We start from the raw sequence: 14,628 nt of genomic DNA, 5'->3' as shown, positions 1-14,628 counted from the left end.
GTGGTCATGGATGACTATGTCCTTTTCAGGAAAGACAGGCCAGCCAGGCGAGGTGGCGGAGTTGCTCTTTACGTGAGAGAGTAACTACAATGTACTGAGTACTGTCCTGGCACAGATGAGGAGCAGGTTGAGAGTCTATGGGTAAGAATTAAGGGGCAGGCTGGCAGGGGTGATACTGTTGTAGGTGTCTATTACAGGCCACCAGATCAGGGTGAGGAAGTTGACGAGGCCTTCTACAGGCAGCTGAGAGCGGCCTCAGAGTTGCAGGCCCTGGTCATCGTGGGAGATTTTAACTTCCCTGATGTTTGCTGGAAGGACTACTCAGCAACCCAGCCACAGTCCAGGAGGTTCCTCCAGTGTATGGATGATAACTTCCTCATGCAAATGGTGGATGAGCCAACCAGGAGAGGAGCGCTGCTGGATCTCATCCTCACTAACAAGGAGGGTCTAGTTGAAGCAGTAAAGGTTGAGGGCTGCCTCGGTTGTAGCGACCATGAAATGGTGGAGTTCAGGATCTCGTGCAGCAGGAACACAACAGCAATCAGAATTGCAACCCTGGACTTCAGCAGGGCAAACTTTGGCCTTTTCAAACAATTGCTGGGGGAAATCCCATGGGCAAGGCTGCTTGATGGTAAAGGGGCTCAAGATAGTTGGCTGGCATTCAAGGACTGCTTCTACCACGCTCAAGATCAAAGCATCCCGACACGTAGGAAGTCAAGGAAGGGAGCCAGGAGACCTGCGTGGTTAGACAAGGAACTGCTGGGTAAGCTCAAATGGAAGAGGAGAGTTTACAGATCATGGAAGGAGGGGCTGGCCACTTGGGAAGAATATAAGGCTGTTGTCAGATGATGTAGGGAGGCAACTAGGAAAGCTAAGGCCTCCTTAGAATTAAACCTGGCAAGAGGGGTCAAGGACAACAGAAAGAGCTTTTTCAAATATATGGCTGATAAAACCAACACCAGAGGTAACGTAGGCCCACTGATGAACGGGATGGGTGCCCTGGTGACAGAAGATACAGAGAAGGCAGAGTTGCTGAATACCTTCTTTGTCTCTGTCTACTCTGCTGGAGGCTGTCCTGAGGAGCCCTGTAGCCCTGAGGACCCAGAGGAAGTCAGGAAAATGGAGGAGTTTCCCTTAGTTGATGAGGACTGGGTTAGGGAGCAATTGAGCAATCTGGACATCCATAAATCCATGGGTCCAGATGTGATGCACCCCTGGGTACTGAGGGAGCTGGCTGAAGTCATTGCTGGACTACTCTCCATCATCTTTGCCAAGTCTTGGGAAACGGGAGAGGTGCCTGAGAACTGGAGGAAAGCAAATGTCACTCCAGTCTTCAAAAAGGGCAAGAAGGAGGACCCGGGTAACTATAGACCAGTCAGCCTCACCTCCATCCCTGGGAAACTGATGGAACACCTTATCCTTGGTGCCATCTCAAGGCATATCAAGGATAAGAGGGTTATGAGGGGCAGTCAACATGGCTTTACCAAGGGGAAGTCATGCTTGACCAACCTCATAGCCTTTTATGAGGAAATAACACGGTGGATGGATGATAGCAGAGCGGTGGATGTGGTCTACCTTGACTTCAGCAAAGCATTTGACACAGTCTCCCACAGCATCCTCATAGCTAAACTGAGGAAGTGTGGTCTGGATGATCAGGTAGTGAGGTGGACTGCGAACTGGCTGAAGGACAGAAGCCAGAGAGTTGTGGTCAATGGGGCGGAGTCTAGTTGGAGGCCTGTATCTAGTGGAGTGCCTCAAGGATCAGTGCTGGGGCCAGTATTATTCAATATCGTCATCAATGATTTAGATGAGGGAATTGAGTGTACTGTCAGCAAGTTTGCTGATGACACTAAGCTGGGAGGAGTGGCTGACACGCCAGAAGGCTGTGCTGCCATCCAGCGGGACCGGGACAGGCTGGAGAGTTGGGCAGGGAATAACTTGATGAAATATAACAAGGGAAAGTGTAGAGTCCTGCATCTGGGCAGGAACAACCCCAGGTTCCAGTACAGGTTGGGGAACGACCTGATAGAGAGTAGTGTAGGGGAGAGGGACCTGGGGGTCCTAGTGGACGGCAGGATGACCATGAGCCAACACTGTGCCCTTGTGGCCAAGTAGGCCAATGGCATCCTGGGGTGTATTAGAAGGGGGGGTGGTCAGTAGGTCGAGAGAGGTCCTCCTTCCCCTCTACTCTGCCCTGGTGAGACCACATCTGGAATATTGTGTCCAGTTCTGGGCCCCTCAGTTCAAGAAGGACAGGGAACTGCTGGAGAGAGTCCAACGCAGGGCAACAAAGATGATTAAGGGAGTGGAGCATCTCCCTTATGAGGAAAGGCTGAGGGAGCTGGGTCTCTTTAGTTTGGAGAAGAGGAGACTGAGGGGTGACCTCATTAATGTTTATAAATATATAAAGGGTGAATGTCACGAGGACGGAGCCAAGCTCTTCTCGGTGACAATCAATGGTAGGACAAGGGGTAGTGAGCTCAAACTGGAACACAAGACGTTCCATTTAAATTTGAGAAGAAACTTCTTCTCAGTGAGGGTGACAGAACACTGGAACAGGCTGCCCAGGGGGGTTGTGGAGTCTCCTTCTCTGGAGACATTCAAAACCCACCTGGACACCTTCCTGTGTAACCTCATCTAGGTGTTCCTGCTCCGGCAGGGGGATTGGACTAGATGATCTTTTGAGGTCCCTTCCAATTCCTAATATTCTGTGATTCTGTGATCCCCCAGAATTAGCATGGAGAGAGCATGTGAAGTTTTGTTTGTGTATTGATGAGAGGTGACTGAAGGCTGACAGAGCAGAGGGGGAGCGATACTATCTCCAACTTCTAAGTACCAGATGGGCAGATGAGAGTGGGTTAAAGGCTTTAACAGAAAGCATCGATGAAGCATTCTTCATGGACCTCATAGCAGCCTTCCAGTATCTGAAGGGGGGTTATAGGGATGCTGGGGAGGGACTATTCATTAGGAACTGTAGTGATGGGACAAGGGGTGATGGGTTCAAACTTAAACAGGAGATGTTTGCATTGCGTATAAGGAAGAAGGTCTTTACTGTAAGGGTGGTGAGGCAGTGGAATGGCTTCCCCAGGGAAGTTGTGAATGCTCCATCCCTGGCGGTGTTCAAGGCCAGGTTGAACAGAGCCTTGGGTGACATGGTTTAGTGGGAGGTGTCCCTGCCCATGGCAGGAGGGTTGGAACTAGATGATCTTAAGGTCCTTTCCAACCCTAACTATTCTAGGATTCTATGAAAAGAAGGCATACAAGAAAGGAATGCAGAGGAGGATTTGTGAGGTTAAGGCTCTGGCCAGGTTAAACATTCAGGGTGTTGGTGTTTGAAGAGTGTAGGTGCCAGAATAGAAGAGATTACAGCAGCTGAGGCCCACGGTGATGATGTGCATGTGGAAAAGATATCTAAAGAGTATTCTATATCTAATACTGAGGAAAAAGAATTGGTTGCTTCCATGCCTTTGTGATAGCTTGGGTTTAAATTCAGTGTTCCTTTCTTTACTGGATCAGGGTGCTACAATCAATCCCTACATGAGTGGCTTACAGGAAAGCAATTTGATTCTCCCTTTGACTTGCCAACCAACTGGAGAGAAGGGAAGTGATCTTGTATCTGTCCTTTGAATAAAGGACCCAGCTGTGAGGTCCCTTAGGGAAGGCATCTCTTACTAACTGGAAGTTTCCTGCCCAGAAAATCCCAGGCAAGTTCCTTTCTGCCAGGCAGCAGAACAAGTTTATAGAACTCATCAGCACCTCTGCCTACATGAGGGTTTCTAAATCAGCACCTCTGCCTACATTTTATAATATGATAGAAAAAAGCCTGGCTACCTGTGCTCTCCATGAGTAATGGTTCGTGGGGAAGCACAGCCACTCTTGCTCCCACTGGGAGCATTCTGTGTTCTCAGGGCTGCCTGACCTCTCCTTTTCCACAGGAGAGACTTAACTCTTTCACTGTCCCTGATTAGGTCATGTTCATCTGTCCTGTGTGGTTTCTGTGTGGGTCTGGCTTTGGTTCAGACTAGTAGGGTTTCTCCTGAAGCCAAGGGGAATGAATATGGCTTTTCTTTAGCAGGGTAGATTTTGCTGCAAATAGCGTGACTGCAGGTTTAATGCCCAGGCAAGTCCTTAAGGAGGAATTTCATTTCTTTCTAGCCTAAAAGCTGTTGTGGAGCGTTGCTGTTTTACCCTGGAGGTGGCTGTGTTTCAGCTGCAGACAGTTTCTCCATGCTATATTAGTAAAGCACTTCGGGGGTTCTTTGAAGAAAGCAGTGCTCTGCAGATAAATCAGAAAGCCCGCCAGCTGTGTCTTCAGTTCACAGCTCTCCTCACTGGCAGCTATCTGTAAAGGGTCTTTAGGAATCTGGGCAAATATTTGGGCTTTGGGGGACTAGAAACTAATTTGAAGAGAACGGGGGGAAAAGACAAAGGGAGGGTACTGCCCTTATCAGGAACCTCAGAGGCAGCTTTTCAGTAAGCTATGTGGTGTCTTGAGCTAGAAATAATTATCTTCCCTGAGAGCCACTGATCTTCATTTAATCCCCTTTTCAGCTCTCTTTTGTGAAGTATACCTAGGCACTATAATAAAGCTGCAAACAGGAATGGGTAGCTAAGCATCCTACCTATCCAAATTCAGCAACCCACTGGGCAGCAGTAAAACCACATATATTTATCCCAGCAGTAAAATCAGATATATTTATCTCAGCAGTAAAATCAGTAAATTTTAAGCAAAAGGCCTGTAAAAGGGCAGCTTTTTGCATTTCTTGTCATTTATTTTTTTGCTAGTAATAGTCTGTGCAATATGATATGGCAGACTTGAATAATTGGGACTTCCTTTGTGTCCTTGGAACAAAGGAATCAAAAAGTATTTCTTTTGTTGTCTTAGGAAGTGGTGCCACAGCAAAACATTCTTCCAAAGGAGCTGCCCCTGCCCTAATGGGGACACATAGCAAGATATAAGGCAAAAGCCAGGCACCACCACAGGCAGAGACCAGTTCTTCTGAAACTCAGTCAAGTTTGCCATCTTAACCATAATTCATTGTGTCCTGCAGCGCTTGCCTGGCTGTTTAAATGTATTCTGGCTTTCGGGGTTACTGTCCTCTGAAAATTGTTGAACTTTGACACTAGACCCAGTGTTTAGAATCTGTTAAAGCACTAGAATGCTTTGCAACATTAAGTGAAAATGGCTGCTATAGATGAGTTAAGCCTGTACTACTGCCAGAAATAACCTCTTTTTCTCTCCACAGCCTTATCATGCTTTGGAAGCATTCCCTGAAAGCCAAGAGTGGTGGGATGTGAGTCCCAAAGACCAGAGCTCCTCCTGGAGAGATTGCTTTGGCAGCAGTTCTTTCACAGTGACCTGAGAGGCTCCAGTTCAGCTGTTTGTGACTCTGGCAGTACTGTGTAGGGAGGACAAGGGGTCTTAAATGAGTAGAGATGGATCACTTAGGGCTCTACAGAATACAGGCAGCTTCTGTAACCATCTTGGGAAACTTGTGTGCAGATAGGTTTGATTAGGCCCAGAAGCTTGCTTCTAAGCAACAGCTCAGACTTTCCAGGTCTATGGCAGGTAAAACTCATACCTCCATGTGTCAGAAGTGCAGAGGAAAGCCTGCTGTCCTGGCATCACATGCCAAAAGTCTGTCGGTTACAACTTGTCTCAACCATTTCTCCATCGTTCCTGACAGCCTTAAAAGAAGATTTCCTGAGTGACCCACTGGTGGGAAAGAAAACAGAGCAACTGGGGCTGCCCCAAACACTGCAGCAAGAGTTCTCGCTGATCAATGTGCAGATCCGAAATGTCAATGTGGAGGTACAGTGTTTCCTTTTGCTGGCTTGTTTGGAAGGTGATATGGGCAGGCTGGCTCATTGGAGCCTTTAGAGGGGAACCTTCTTTGCTGCAGTGACTGCTGTCTATAAACAAGGTTTATTTTGAGCTGTAGAGATCCTCTTGGCCAGGGATAGTAGGAAAGAAGCTAATGCCAGACACTGGGAGTGAGGGAAGTGTTTCAGCACAGTAAATACACTGGCTGCTCCCAAGACGCCTGGAGGGTGCTTTGCTCTGTCTAGACTGCGGAGTGGAAAGCGGCTTTTTCTACTACATGTCTGATCTGCTGAGCTATCTCCATCCTGTGACTCTCTCTCAGTTTTGGTGTCTCCCTTGTCCACCAAACCCTCCTCTCTGTGTGGAAGCTGGCTGAAGGCACAGCACTGGTGGAGGTTTGAGGCAGCTGCCTGTCTCCTTTTCCTACCCTTCTGGTTTCACAGCTCCTGATGGAGTTTTCCGAAACCCTTGTATATGATCTTAGATGGTGCCAATTACTGCTGCACTGGGACTGGAGCTCTCCATGGCCAAGTGAAGTTGGCTGCAGTGCAATGCCTGTTGGGAGCAGAGCCTGATATCCTGGCTGTGGTCTCCAGATGCTGGCATGTTGGATTGGCAGTCTGCTGGTGCGAGCTGAGCCTGTGCCCATCTGCCTGGGTTTTTTTGCTGTCACCGTGTTCACTGCCATTGAGAACAGCATGACTTCTCATATGGGTGTGCAGAGGAATCAGCCCCTCAGCATAAATTTAAGCCACTCTAAGTTTAAAAGGCCTTGGAGATCTAACTACAGAGCAATTGCTTTTCCTCACAGATGGATGCAGTGAGTCGTAGCTGTACGGTGTCAGTGCATTGCGGCAACCACAGAGTTAGGATGCTGGTGATGTTCCCTGTCCAGTATCCCAATAATGCTGCACCATCCTTCCAGTTCATTAACCCAACTTCAATCACTGCCTCCATGAAAGCAAAGCTGCTGAAGGTGAGTGGGGAGTATACAGTGTCTTTATACATTTACAAATGCTGCATACTTGATGCCTAGATTACTGATACAATAAAACATCTCACCTTGCTGAACACATACTGCTTTGAACTGATACATTGTGGAGCAATTAGGGATAGGGTTTTGTTGGCCTTGCAGCCCAGTATTTGCCTTTTGCCACTGGTGCATTTTAAATGTGTGTTCCTCATTGCTACTCTGTTCTGATGTGATCTGTATTGCTGTTGCCTGAGGATCCCTACCATCCTTCTCTTCACACAGTTAACCCCAACCCCATAATAAAAAAATTACCAGCTAGGCATCCAGCTGCAGAAAGATCATATTTTTGAGTTGGGATGTTGCTTCCTTCTGTCCTCCACAAACTGTTTTAAAAATTAAGGGAATTTTTACACAGCCTCGGCTAGTTCCAGACCAGGTGTTTGATCATCTGGTGTAGGAAGTCCTATTGCTATTGCTGGGGAATTCCTTCCCCGTCAGCAAGTTGATAGATCAGTTTGTATTCCTTCCTGAAAGAGAAACCAACCTTCATGCAGTTTTCCACAAACTGGTATGGAACATGTGAGCTACAACAGTATAGAAGCCCAAATCCTGTCTGAGTGTGCTGAATCTAGATGAAGCCTCAGTGCTCTGATGAAAGCTCACAGTGATTTCTCAAATAGACAGCACACCAGTGGTGTTAGGGGATATCTTTGGCCCCTCTGGATCCTGGCATCTTAGCTTCTCTGCAAACAAAAAAGGATGCTTGAAAAGTGTTAATACAGCCATGATTCAAGCTGCATCTTGTGTTTATTCCAGATACTGAAAGACACTTCTCTGCAGAAAGTGAAGCGGAACCAGAGCTGCCTGGAGCCCTGCCTGCGTCAGCTGGTCTCCTGGCTGGAGTCTGTTGTGGTATGGAGAGCTGCATGGGCTTTCTGCCCTGGTTTGTTGTCTTCTCCCACATCCCACACTTCTGACTCTGCAGTGACAGTCCAGCCTCATTAGACATGTAAATAGGCCCCTGTGACTGGCCATTACATTTGAGTAAGCACTTCTGGTTGTGTTGAAGAAAACTAAGTGGATCGTTAGATGTGGGTTTTTTTCTGAAAATCAGGCCCTGAAGATTTGCTGCTTTGGGGAACTCTGCATGCTCACTGACACTCAGCTTAGCAGCAGTGACTGGGGGTTGGAGCACCTGAGTGGTGCATGGTAGTTTACCAGCTCGCAATATGTCAAACTAGTGCTAGGGCATGGTTATCATCTGTGAGAGAAGAGGCCTTGGGAAGCTGATGGATCCATTCTTGTCTGGAAGGCACTGGCAGATGCCTTTGCCTCCTCAGTTCTAGTCACATATCCTGCTAGTCCTGTTATAGGGGGTTTGTTTAATCCCTTTAAAAAAGTAAATCTATGAAAGTCTTTTCTGAAGCCTTCTGCTGAGGTTTTGTAAGGATGATACTGCAGATAAATCCAAGTCACACCCTGCCCATAGCTGAGAGATCTGTGATACCTACTCAGCATCCCAGTGTCAGGTATTAGGTCTGTGTGTGGGTGAAGTGTACCAGGGTGGGTGTTTTCAGCATTCAGGAAAAGATTGGAGAGGCTCCTCAGGTTTCTTTTCCAAGAGGTTTTGTTTATTCATCACAAATAAAGGGCTTTTTTTTTTTTTTTTTTATAACAAGAAAAGGCTTATTCTGTTTGGTTTTCAGCAGTGATGTTCTAAGAATGGGAACTTTCTCTGTTGTAAGGAAATCTGATGACTCAAGCCAGGCGTCACTGACTTTAGAGTCTTGGGAGTCATATCCAGTGGGAGGATCAGATTTTCTGTGTAGTTTCCCTCTGTTTCACCCCAAGTTAAGCTCTACATGTCAACATGGCTATGGTGGGAGAGAAATCTCTGGACAAGCGGGCAGAGAAGCCCTTTCCTCAAAGGTAAATGTGCTTGCAAGTGCCTTTGCAGCAGAGCAAAAACCGTGCTCTGTCCTTGATCTGCTCTGGCTCAAACAACAAGCACCTTCTGTGAGGCTGCTCCATGCTGTGATGTCCAGTGCTCCAGCTGTGTTTCCTTCCTGTGGCAGCAGGAGTGTGACCTTGAGTAACTTCTGTTTCAGAACCAAGAGGACAGCACGTCCAGCAATCCCTACGCTTTGTCCAACTCCGTAACACCCCCCTTGCCCACATTCGCCCGGGTGTCCAATGCCTATGGCTCATACCAGGACTCTAACATCCCATTTCCACGGACCTCTGGAGCCAGGTTCTGTGGTGCAGGTTAGCCCCATCACTGATAATGTTACAACGCTTACCTGATGAATGGGCCTTTGAATGTTTGTGGGGAAGGCTTGCCTCTGAATAAAACAAGGTTTAGTCCCTGCTATGCAATAAGTAAGAAATGGTATTAAAGTACTGAGGTTGTGATAAATTTGCAGATAATGAGGCTAGTTAGCAACTGTTTGCAGTTGGTGTTGCATGTGTGGGGTTTTAGGATTTGGAAATCCAGGGCTGGTTGAAGAAATTGCCTTCGGTTTGTGGCATGGCAGAGGCATTGGCAGACCACTCTTTTACAGAAGACTGGGAATAGCTGTTTTCCTTGCCTAGCTCTCTCCTACCAACGTCAAATTGCTGTACATATTCTGGTGCTCAGTCTTCACAAATTCTGGTGATTTGGGGTTCAACTTACCCCTTGCAGAAACTGTATTCTTGTTACTAACCATTCTTTTCTCACTCTGCACCCTTTCTGTTTCCGAGGTCCTTGGGAAAATTCTCTTAAATGGGAGATGGTGTACAATCACGTCCAGGTTTCCAGGAAAGTGTACAATGCAGAGATCATCCTAAAAACAGATTAAGGTTGAGTAAGAGCTGTTAAGTTTCACTGAGCTGTTTCAGATGCAAGCATGCCTCCTCCACATCTGACCACATCCCAGTTTGAGCATGTTTTGAAAGCTGCTTTTCACAGAGTCTTTATTGAATTCCCAGAAAACCAGAGTGGTATTGCATTGAATAGGCTCAGTGAAACCTGCTAAGTCCTGAAACTATTGCAAGAGTGGGTGTATGAAGACACTTGAGATGCTAATAAATGGGGTGAGGCTTGAGAGAGAGTGCTCTGGAGTGGCTTCAGACGGCTATGGTTAAGTGTTGAGAGATGTACAAGCTTCAGTGGTTTCTCTGTATAGCCTGACATCACCTCACTTTCCTCTAGAGTATCAGTGCTTGATATGTTCTGGTGAAGAGTAAAAACATGAGTATGTACCTGCTCATTTTCTCTTACTGCCTTTAACATTCTGTAAGCCACTTGAGATGGTGCTTTTAAGACAGTCATCTCAAGAGAACATGTGTTTTAATGAGTTTGCAGGGAGTGCATTTGGTTACAGAAAATGTGGTTGTCTACTTGAGATTTAAAAGCACTCGTGGTAATGGGTATGCACCCAGTCCCTTGATTCGGATACCTTAAATGATCACATTTCCTTGTGTAACCCACTCCTGGATAATCTCCTCCTCACTTTGTGATCTTTATGCCATATCTTGTGTCTTTAGGGTACCTGGTGTATTTCACGAGACCCATGACCATGCACCGTGCAGTGTCCCCTATGGAGCCCACACCCAGGTGAGTACCGGTGTCCTATTTGAGGTGTGTTGCTGTCACAGGTGGGAAAATAGATCAGTTCCTATGCTGGAGCTGCTGGCCTCTAGTGTTAGCAGTGTTCTCGACACAGAGAGCCTGAACAGAAACAGAAACAGCCCTCAGCAAAGACTCCTTTCAAAACACTGTTAGCAACTTGTTAGTGGAGATATTGGTGTGAGCCTCCAGGACAGTTTAGTATGTAAAAGCTCCTGAAAGTGTATTCTCTTGTTTCCAGGTCCCTGTCAGCTTTATCAGCGTACCATAGTGGCCTCATTACTCCAATGAAGATCCGCACAGAGACTCCAGGCAATCTGCGTTTGTACAGCGGGAGTCCAACACGCAGCGAGAAGGAGCAGGTCTCCATTAGCTCCTTCTACTACAAAGAGAGGGTAAATACCAGACCAAAAAGGCTTTCCTGACACTTCAGCTTTTGTGATCTGTATTCCCTTCATATAGCTGTGAGCATTTCTAGTAACAGAAGCTTCATATTCCTCAAAGAAGGCATCTTTTTACAGGCAGCTCTGTAAAAATGTCAAATGGATTTATCTCCTATTAGTAACTCTCTACTGATCCTCTCGAGTATTTGACCTGCTTATTTTGATATTTCTCTACACTGACTATCACAGCTTTCTTCAGTGCATTACACTGTCTCCCTTTGCATTAAGTAGGGTTAAAATCTCACACTTAAGTTACAGCCTTCAGATAAATACATATAGGCAACTCTACTGTTCTCTGTACTCTTCAATGTATATAACTGCAAAAGGTTGTGGCTCTCTGCAGTTAACTGACAACTTCTCCTGGATTGTGGGGTATATTTGGTTATTTCTATTACAGGTGTCTCTTTCAGGGATATGTGCCCCTTTGGACTTTTTTAAAATAAAAGTCATTCCTACATGATTCTCCAAAGATCTTGCAGTCCACATACTTCTGGTTTAGGTGTAGGTCTTGCTGTCATTGCTGTTTACGAGCAATGCTTTGGAGGCGAGTGGGATTGTTTCCTTGAGGGACATAGAAGGTGAGGAAGACCTGTGGGTAATTGTAAGGTGGCTGTAGTTCTCAAGCAGCTGAGGGCCTGATGTGCCTGAAGCAGATGCTGTGGAAGTGATCGGCTGTGCAGCTTGCTCAGAAACTAGCTCTCTGCTTGAGTAGGAGGTGAAGTGGCTTGCAGAAGTACAGTAAGCTTCCACTGAGAGCCTGAGAATTTGAGGCAGTCAAGTAGTTTGCCCGCTACTGTCCATGCTGAGGACACTAATACTCTGCAGCAGTAGAGAGCTTCCAGGTACCCGGGGAAAAGCCGAGAGGTGTCTGCACTCTGCTGCAGTGGAACTTGGGAGCTCCTGTCCTAGGAGCAGAGGGAAAGTTAGAGCCTTGAGCTCTTATCCTTCCTTGGCACCAAAAGAGGTATTGATTTTCCAGTAGTGCTGGACATGACAGCTGACCTCTCCGGGACTATGTCCTGCTTTCATGATATAAGTTAGTCACTGCACTTTCTAGCCATGGGGAAACCCTCTGTTCCCATGGCAAGCTTTGCTTCCACACAGACCACAGAAGACTCTTGAGTCCCCATTCTTGTTTTTTTCCCCACACAAACTCATTTTTGATGGGGAGAGAAAATGGTTCTGCCAGATATAATTACAGCCTGTTCTGGTCTTTGCAGGAGAGTTTATTTAAAGAGCTACCTCTGTCCTCTGCAGCATGCTTGTCTGTGACACACAGCTCTCTAAGTTGACAGACAAGGCTAAAAATAACGTGGAAGCAGCTTGGTGCAATTTCATGTGACCTGTCTCCCCAGCTCTTGTATTGATGGTGACAAGATTTGTATCATAGGGAGGGAAAAAAATGGAGAGAGCATTGTGTAGCCGAGTTCTCTCCTTGCATACTGGATTGGAAGAAGTGTAAAGGCCATAGTAGGAAGCTAGCTCAAATGTTCTTGCAGATGAAAGTTTAAAAACCGAACCAAAACTCAACTTTAACTCCTAAAGAATCAGAAATTCTTCGATGAAGGGAAATAATGTCATGGCCTCTGTTAGATCAATGCTAATTTTTATGTCATTTCATTGTGAGGTTTTTAAAAAGCCCAGACTCTTAAGTCTAGTTAACTCCTTGCTCTCAAGCTTGGACTTTATATTTGCGTTAAAATATAAGTTGAAATGTTGGTGTTAAACTCTATGTATTATATAGCTTCAGCCCCAAAACTGAGTTTGACAGTAGTAAGCAGGTATTTAAATCACATACAGCAATCCCACTGGCATCTCTACCATTAGCAAACAAGTGGAATTTGCCCATTTATAGACAGGTCATATCTGTTGTTCCTGGAAAGGGAGGAAAGCTGCTGAACCCAGCAGAGAGCTCCTTAAGTAAACCAGATGAAACTAAATCTGGCACTGAGCCTTTCTGATCTCATCTAAATGTGTGTGTATACACACACACATGTATATCTTTCTCCTCTTTTATTCACACATGCACACTCCTCCTTTCTTTCTCCTTTTCACTCATCAAAAAAAAAAGTCCCACTAAAGAAGAGCAGTCAGCAGGAAGAAGAAGCTGTATCTACACTAAGGCAATGCCGTCAGTGTTTCCAACCTGGATGTCTCTTAAAGAAGGTGCTATGGCTGTGGTTGCCTCCCTGCTTCAGTTAGAGGGTTGTGCCAGGGGAGACCTGGGGATAGCTCAGATTTTCCAGAGAGACAGCTCCACACAGGGGTGGTGACACTGATGTCCTGATGCTTCCCACTGGGGGATTGGGCAGGGTTTGGAAACTGTTGCTTCTCAGTATATCCTCAGGCTTTGCCTGGTGTGTACTTGGTTGCAAACCTCTCAAACTCACAGACGTGGGAGTGGAGACTGGCGGCAGTGGCTCTCACTGCAGAAGAACAGGACTTCACAGGAGGGCTGAGCTTAGTTTTGCTGCTTCTCTACTATACTGAATTTCTTTCAGCTAACCCATTTCTCCTTCTCTGGTGAGGCCTGGTGGAGGAACCTGTAGCACAAGGCTGCAGTCTTCTTCTCTCTTATGGCTCCCTGGCTGCAGGGTTCTCCCAGCAGCAAGATGCAAGGGAAGGTAGAGGCCAGGCATAGCTGATGGCCTTGACTGCCCACCATCAGCTGAAAATAAATGTAAAATACATTGTATATAACACAAATAACACTTTTTGTTGTGTTGACTCTTACAGAACTGAAACAGAAGTTTGGGGTTTTTTTTTAAATGAGTGTGCAGTAATGTGCTTTGAGAGATTCCATTTATCATTGCTTTAATACTGAGTTGCATGCTTAATGAAATGTATGCACTTTTGTAGTGAAAGCCTTCTTTGGAGCTATTCTGCATAGTCAGTCAGTGAATTTGATCACTTACTCAATCTGAAAGAGTTCCTCAACCCATGATGACAATTTATACGTGGCACTGCCAAGTAGCAGGGTCTCTAAATCTCTTCTGATATCCTGACATGTGACTTGTATTGTTTAAAATGAAAGTGAACAGTTATAGCAGGTTCCAGTGAATGAAGTCCTGGAGAACACTGGATGTTAAAGAGATACCTGAGTAAGCAGGAGTGTTTATTTAGCTTCCTACAGATTTCTGTGCCATGTTGCTGGACAGCTGTGTTAAAAATAATGCAGTTTGCACTTAGCTGTTTTCCTCCTCATCCAAGAGGAGTAAAATTAATTAGAGTAGGAGCCTGGCATGCGAGGCACCAGGGTATTGTCCTCTGCTCAGCTGTCAATTGATAGTATGAACAAGGTCATGAAGCAGTTCTGTGCTTCCTACAACTCTGTGTGGAAGACTTTATTGAGATCTGTGGTTGGCAAAGTCTTCTGCGGAGGCTGGTGTGAGGCACAGACACAGGGCTGTAGGTAGCGTATAGTACAACTGTGTGGATGAAAGTGGGGATCATGGTTTGCAACTGTTCGTTGTGTAACAGAACCATTGGGAACAGTATCTTTTACTCTGCTGGTTCAAGGCACTTTTCAGTCTATTTACCTTTTGTCTTTATTTTTCTTGGTGTCTTTCTTCCCTTTTCCTGGGTATAATGTTTTCACATACAGATGTCTCCTCGCTCTGCCTGGCGACGTTGGTCCATACAAGCAATTAACGACTTCCCGGTACTGTGCGCTGTGCTAATACTGTCCTTGATATAACCCTGTCTTTTGCCCAAGGGCCCAAGAATAAAATGCCACCTGCCTGCCTTTGAGTAACCTGCACAGAGGTGGGGGACTTGC

At 46.1% G+C, this 14,628-nt stretch overlaps 1 protein-coding gene across 1 annotated transcript in view; it reads left to right on the top strand.

The window, feature by feature from the left end:
- Window positions 1-14,628, top strand: part of WDR59 (WD repeat domain 59) — a gene marked incomplete at its 5' end in the record, with an annotated part of 52,303 nt that overhangs the window by 22,625 nt on the left and 15,050 nt on the right. Inside the window, 6 exons of the mRNA XM_080638709.1 lie at window positions 5,688-5,812; window positions 6,636-6,800; window positions 7,614-7,709; window positions 8,906-9,062; window positions 10,326-10,395; window positions 10,649-10,802. Of these exons, the coding sequence (XP_080494835.1) occupies window positions 5,688-5,812; window positions 6,636-6,800; window positions 7,614-7,709; window positions 8,906-9,062; window positions 10,326-10,395; window positions 10,649-10,802 (767 nt within the window). The remainder of the gene's footprint in view (window positions 1-5,687; window positions 5,813-6,635; window positions 6,801-7,613; window positions 7,710-8,905; window positions 9,063-10,325; window positions 10,396-10,648; window positions 10,803-14,628) is intronic.

Source organism: Psittacula echo, assembly GCF_963264785.1.
Source record: "Psittacula echo genome assembly, chromosome: Z".
In the NCBI taxonomy this organism is placed as follows: Eukaryota; Metazoa; Chordata; class Aves; order Psittaciformes; family Psittacidae; genus Psittacula; species Psittacula echo.
The sequence above is the reverse complement of the archived record's forward strand: the minus strand, read 5'-3'. Positions and strand labels throughout refer to the sequence as shown.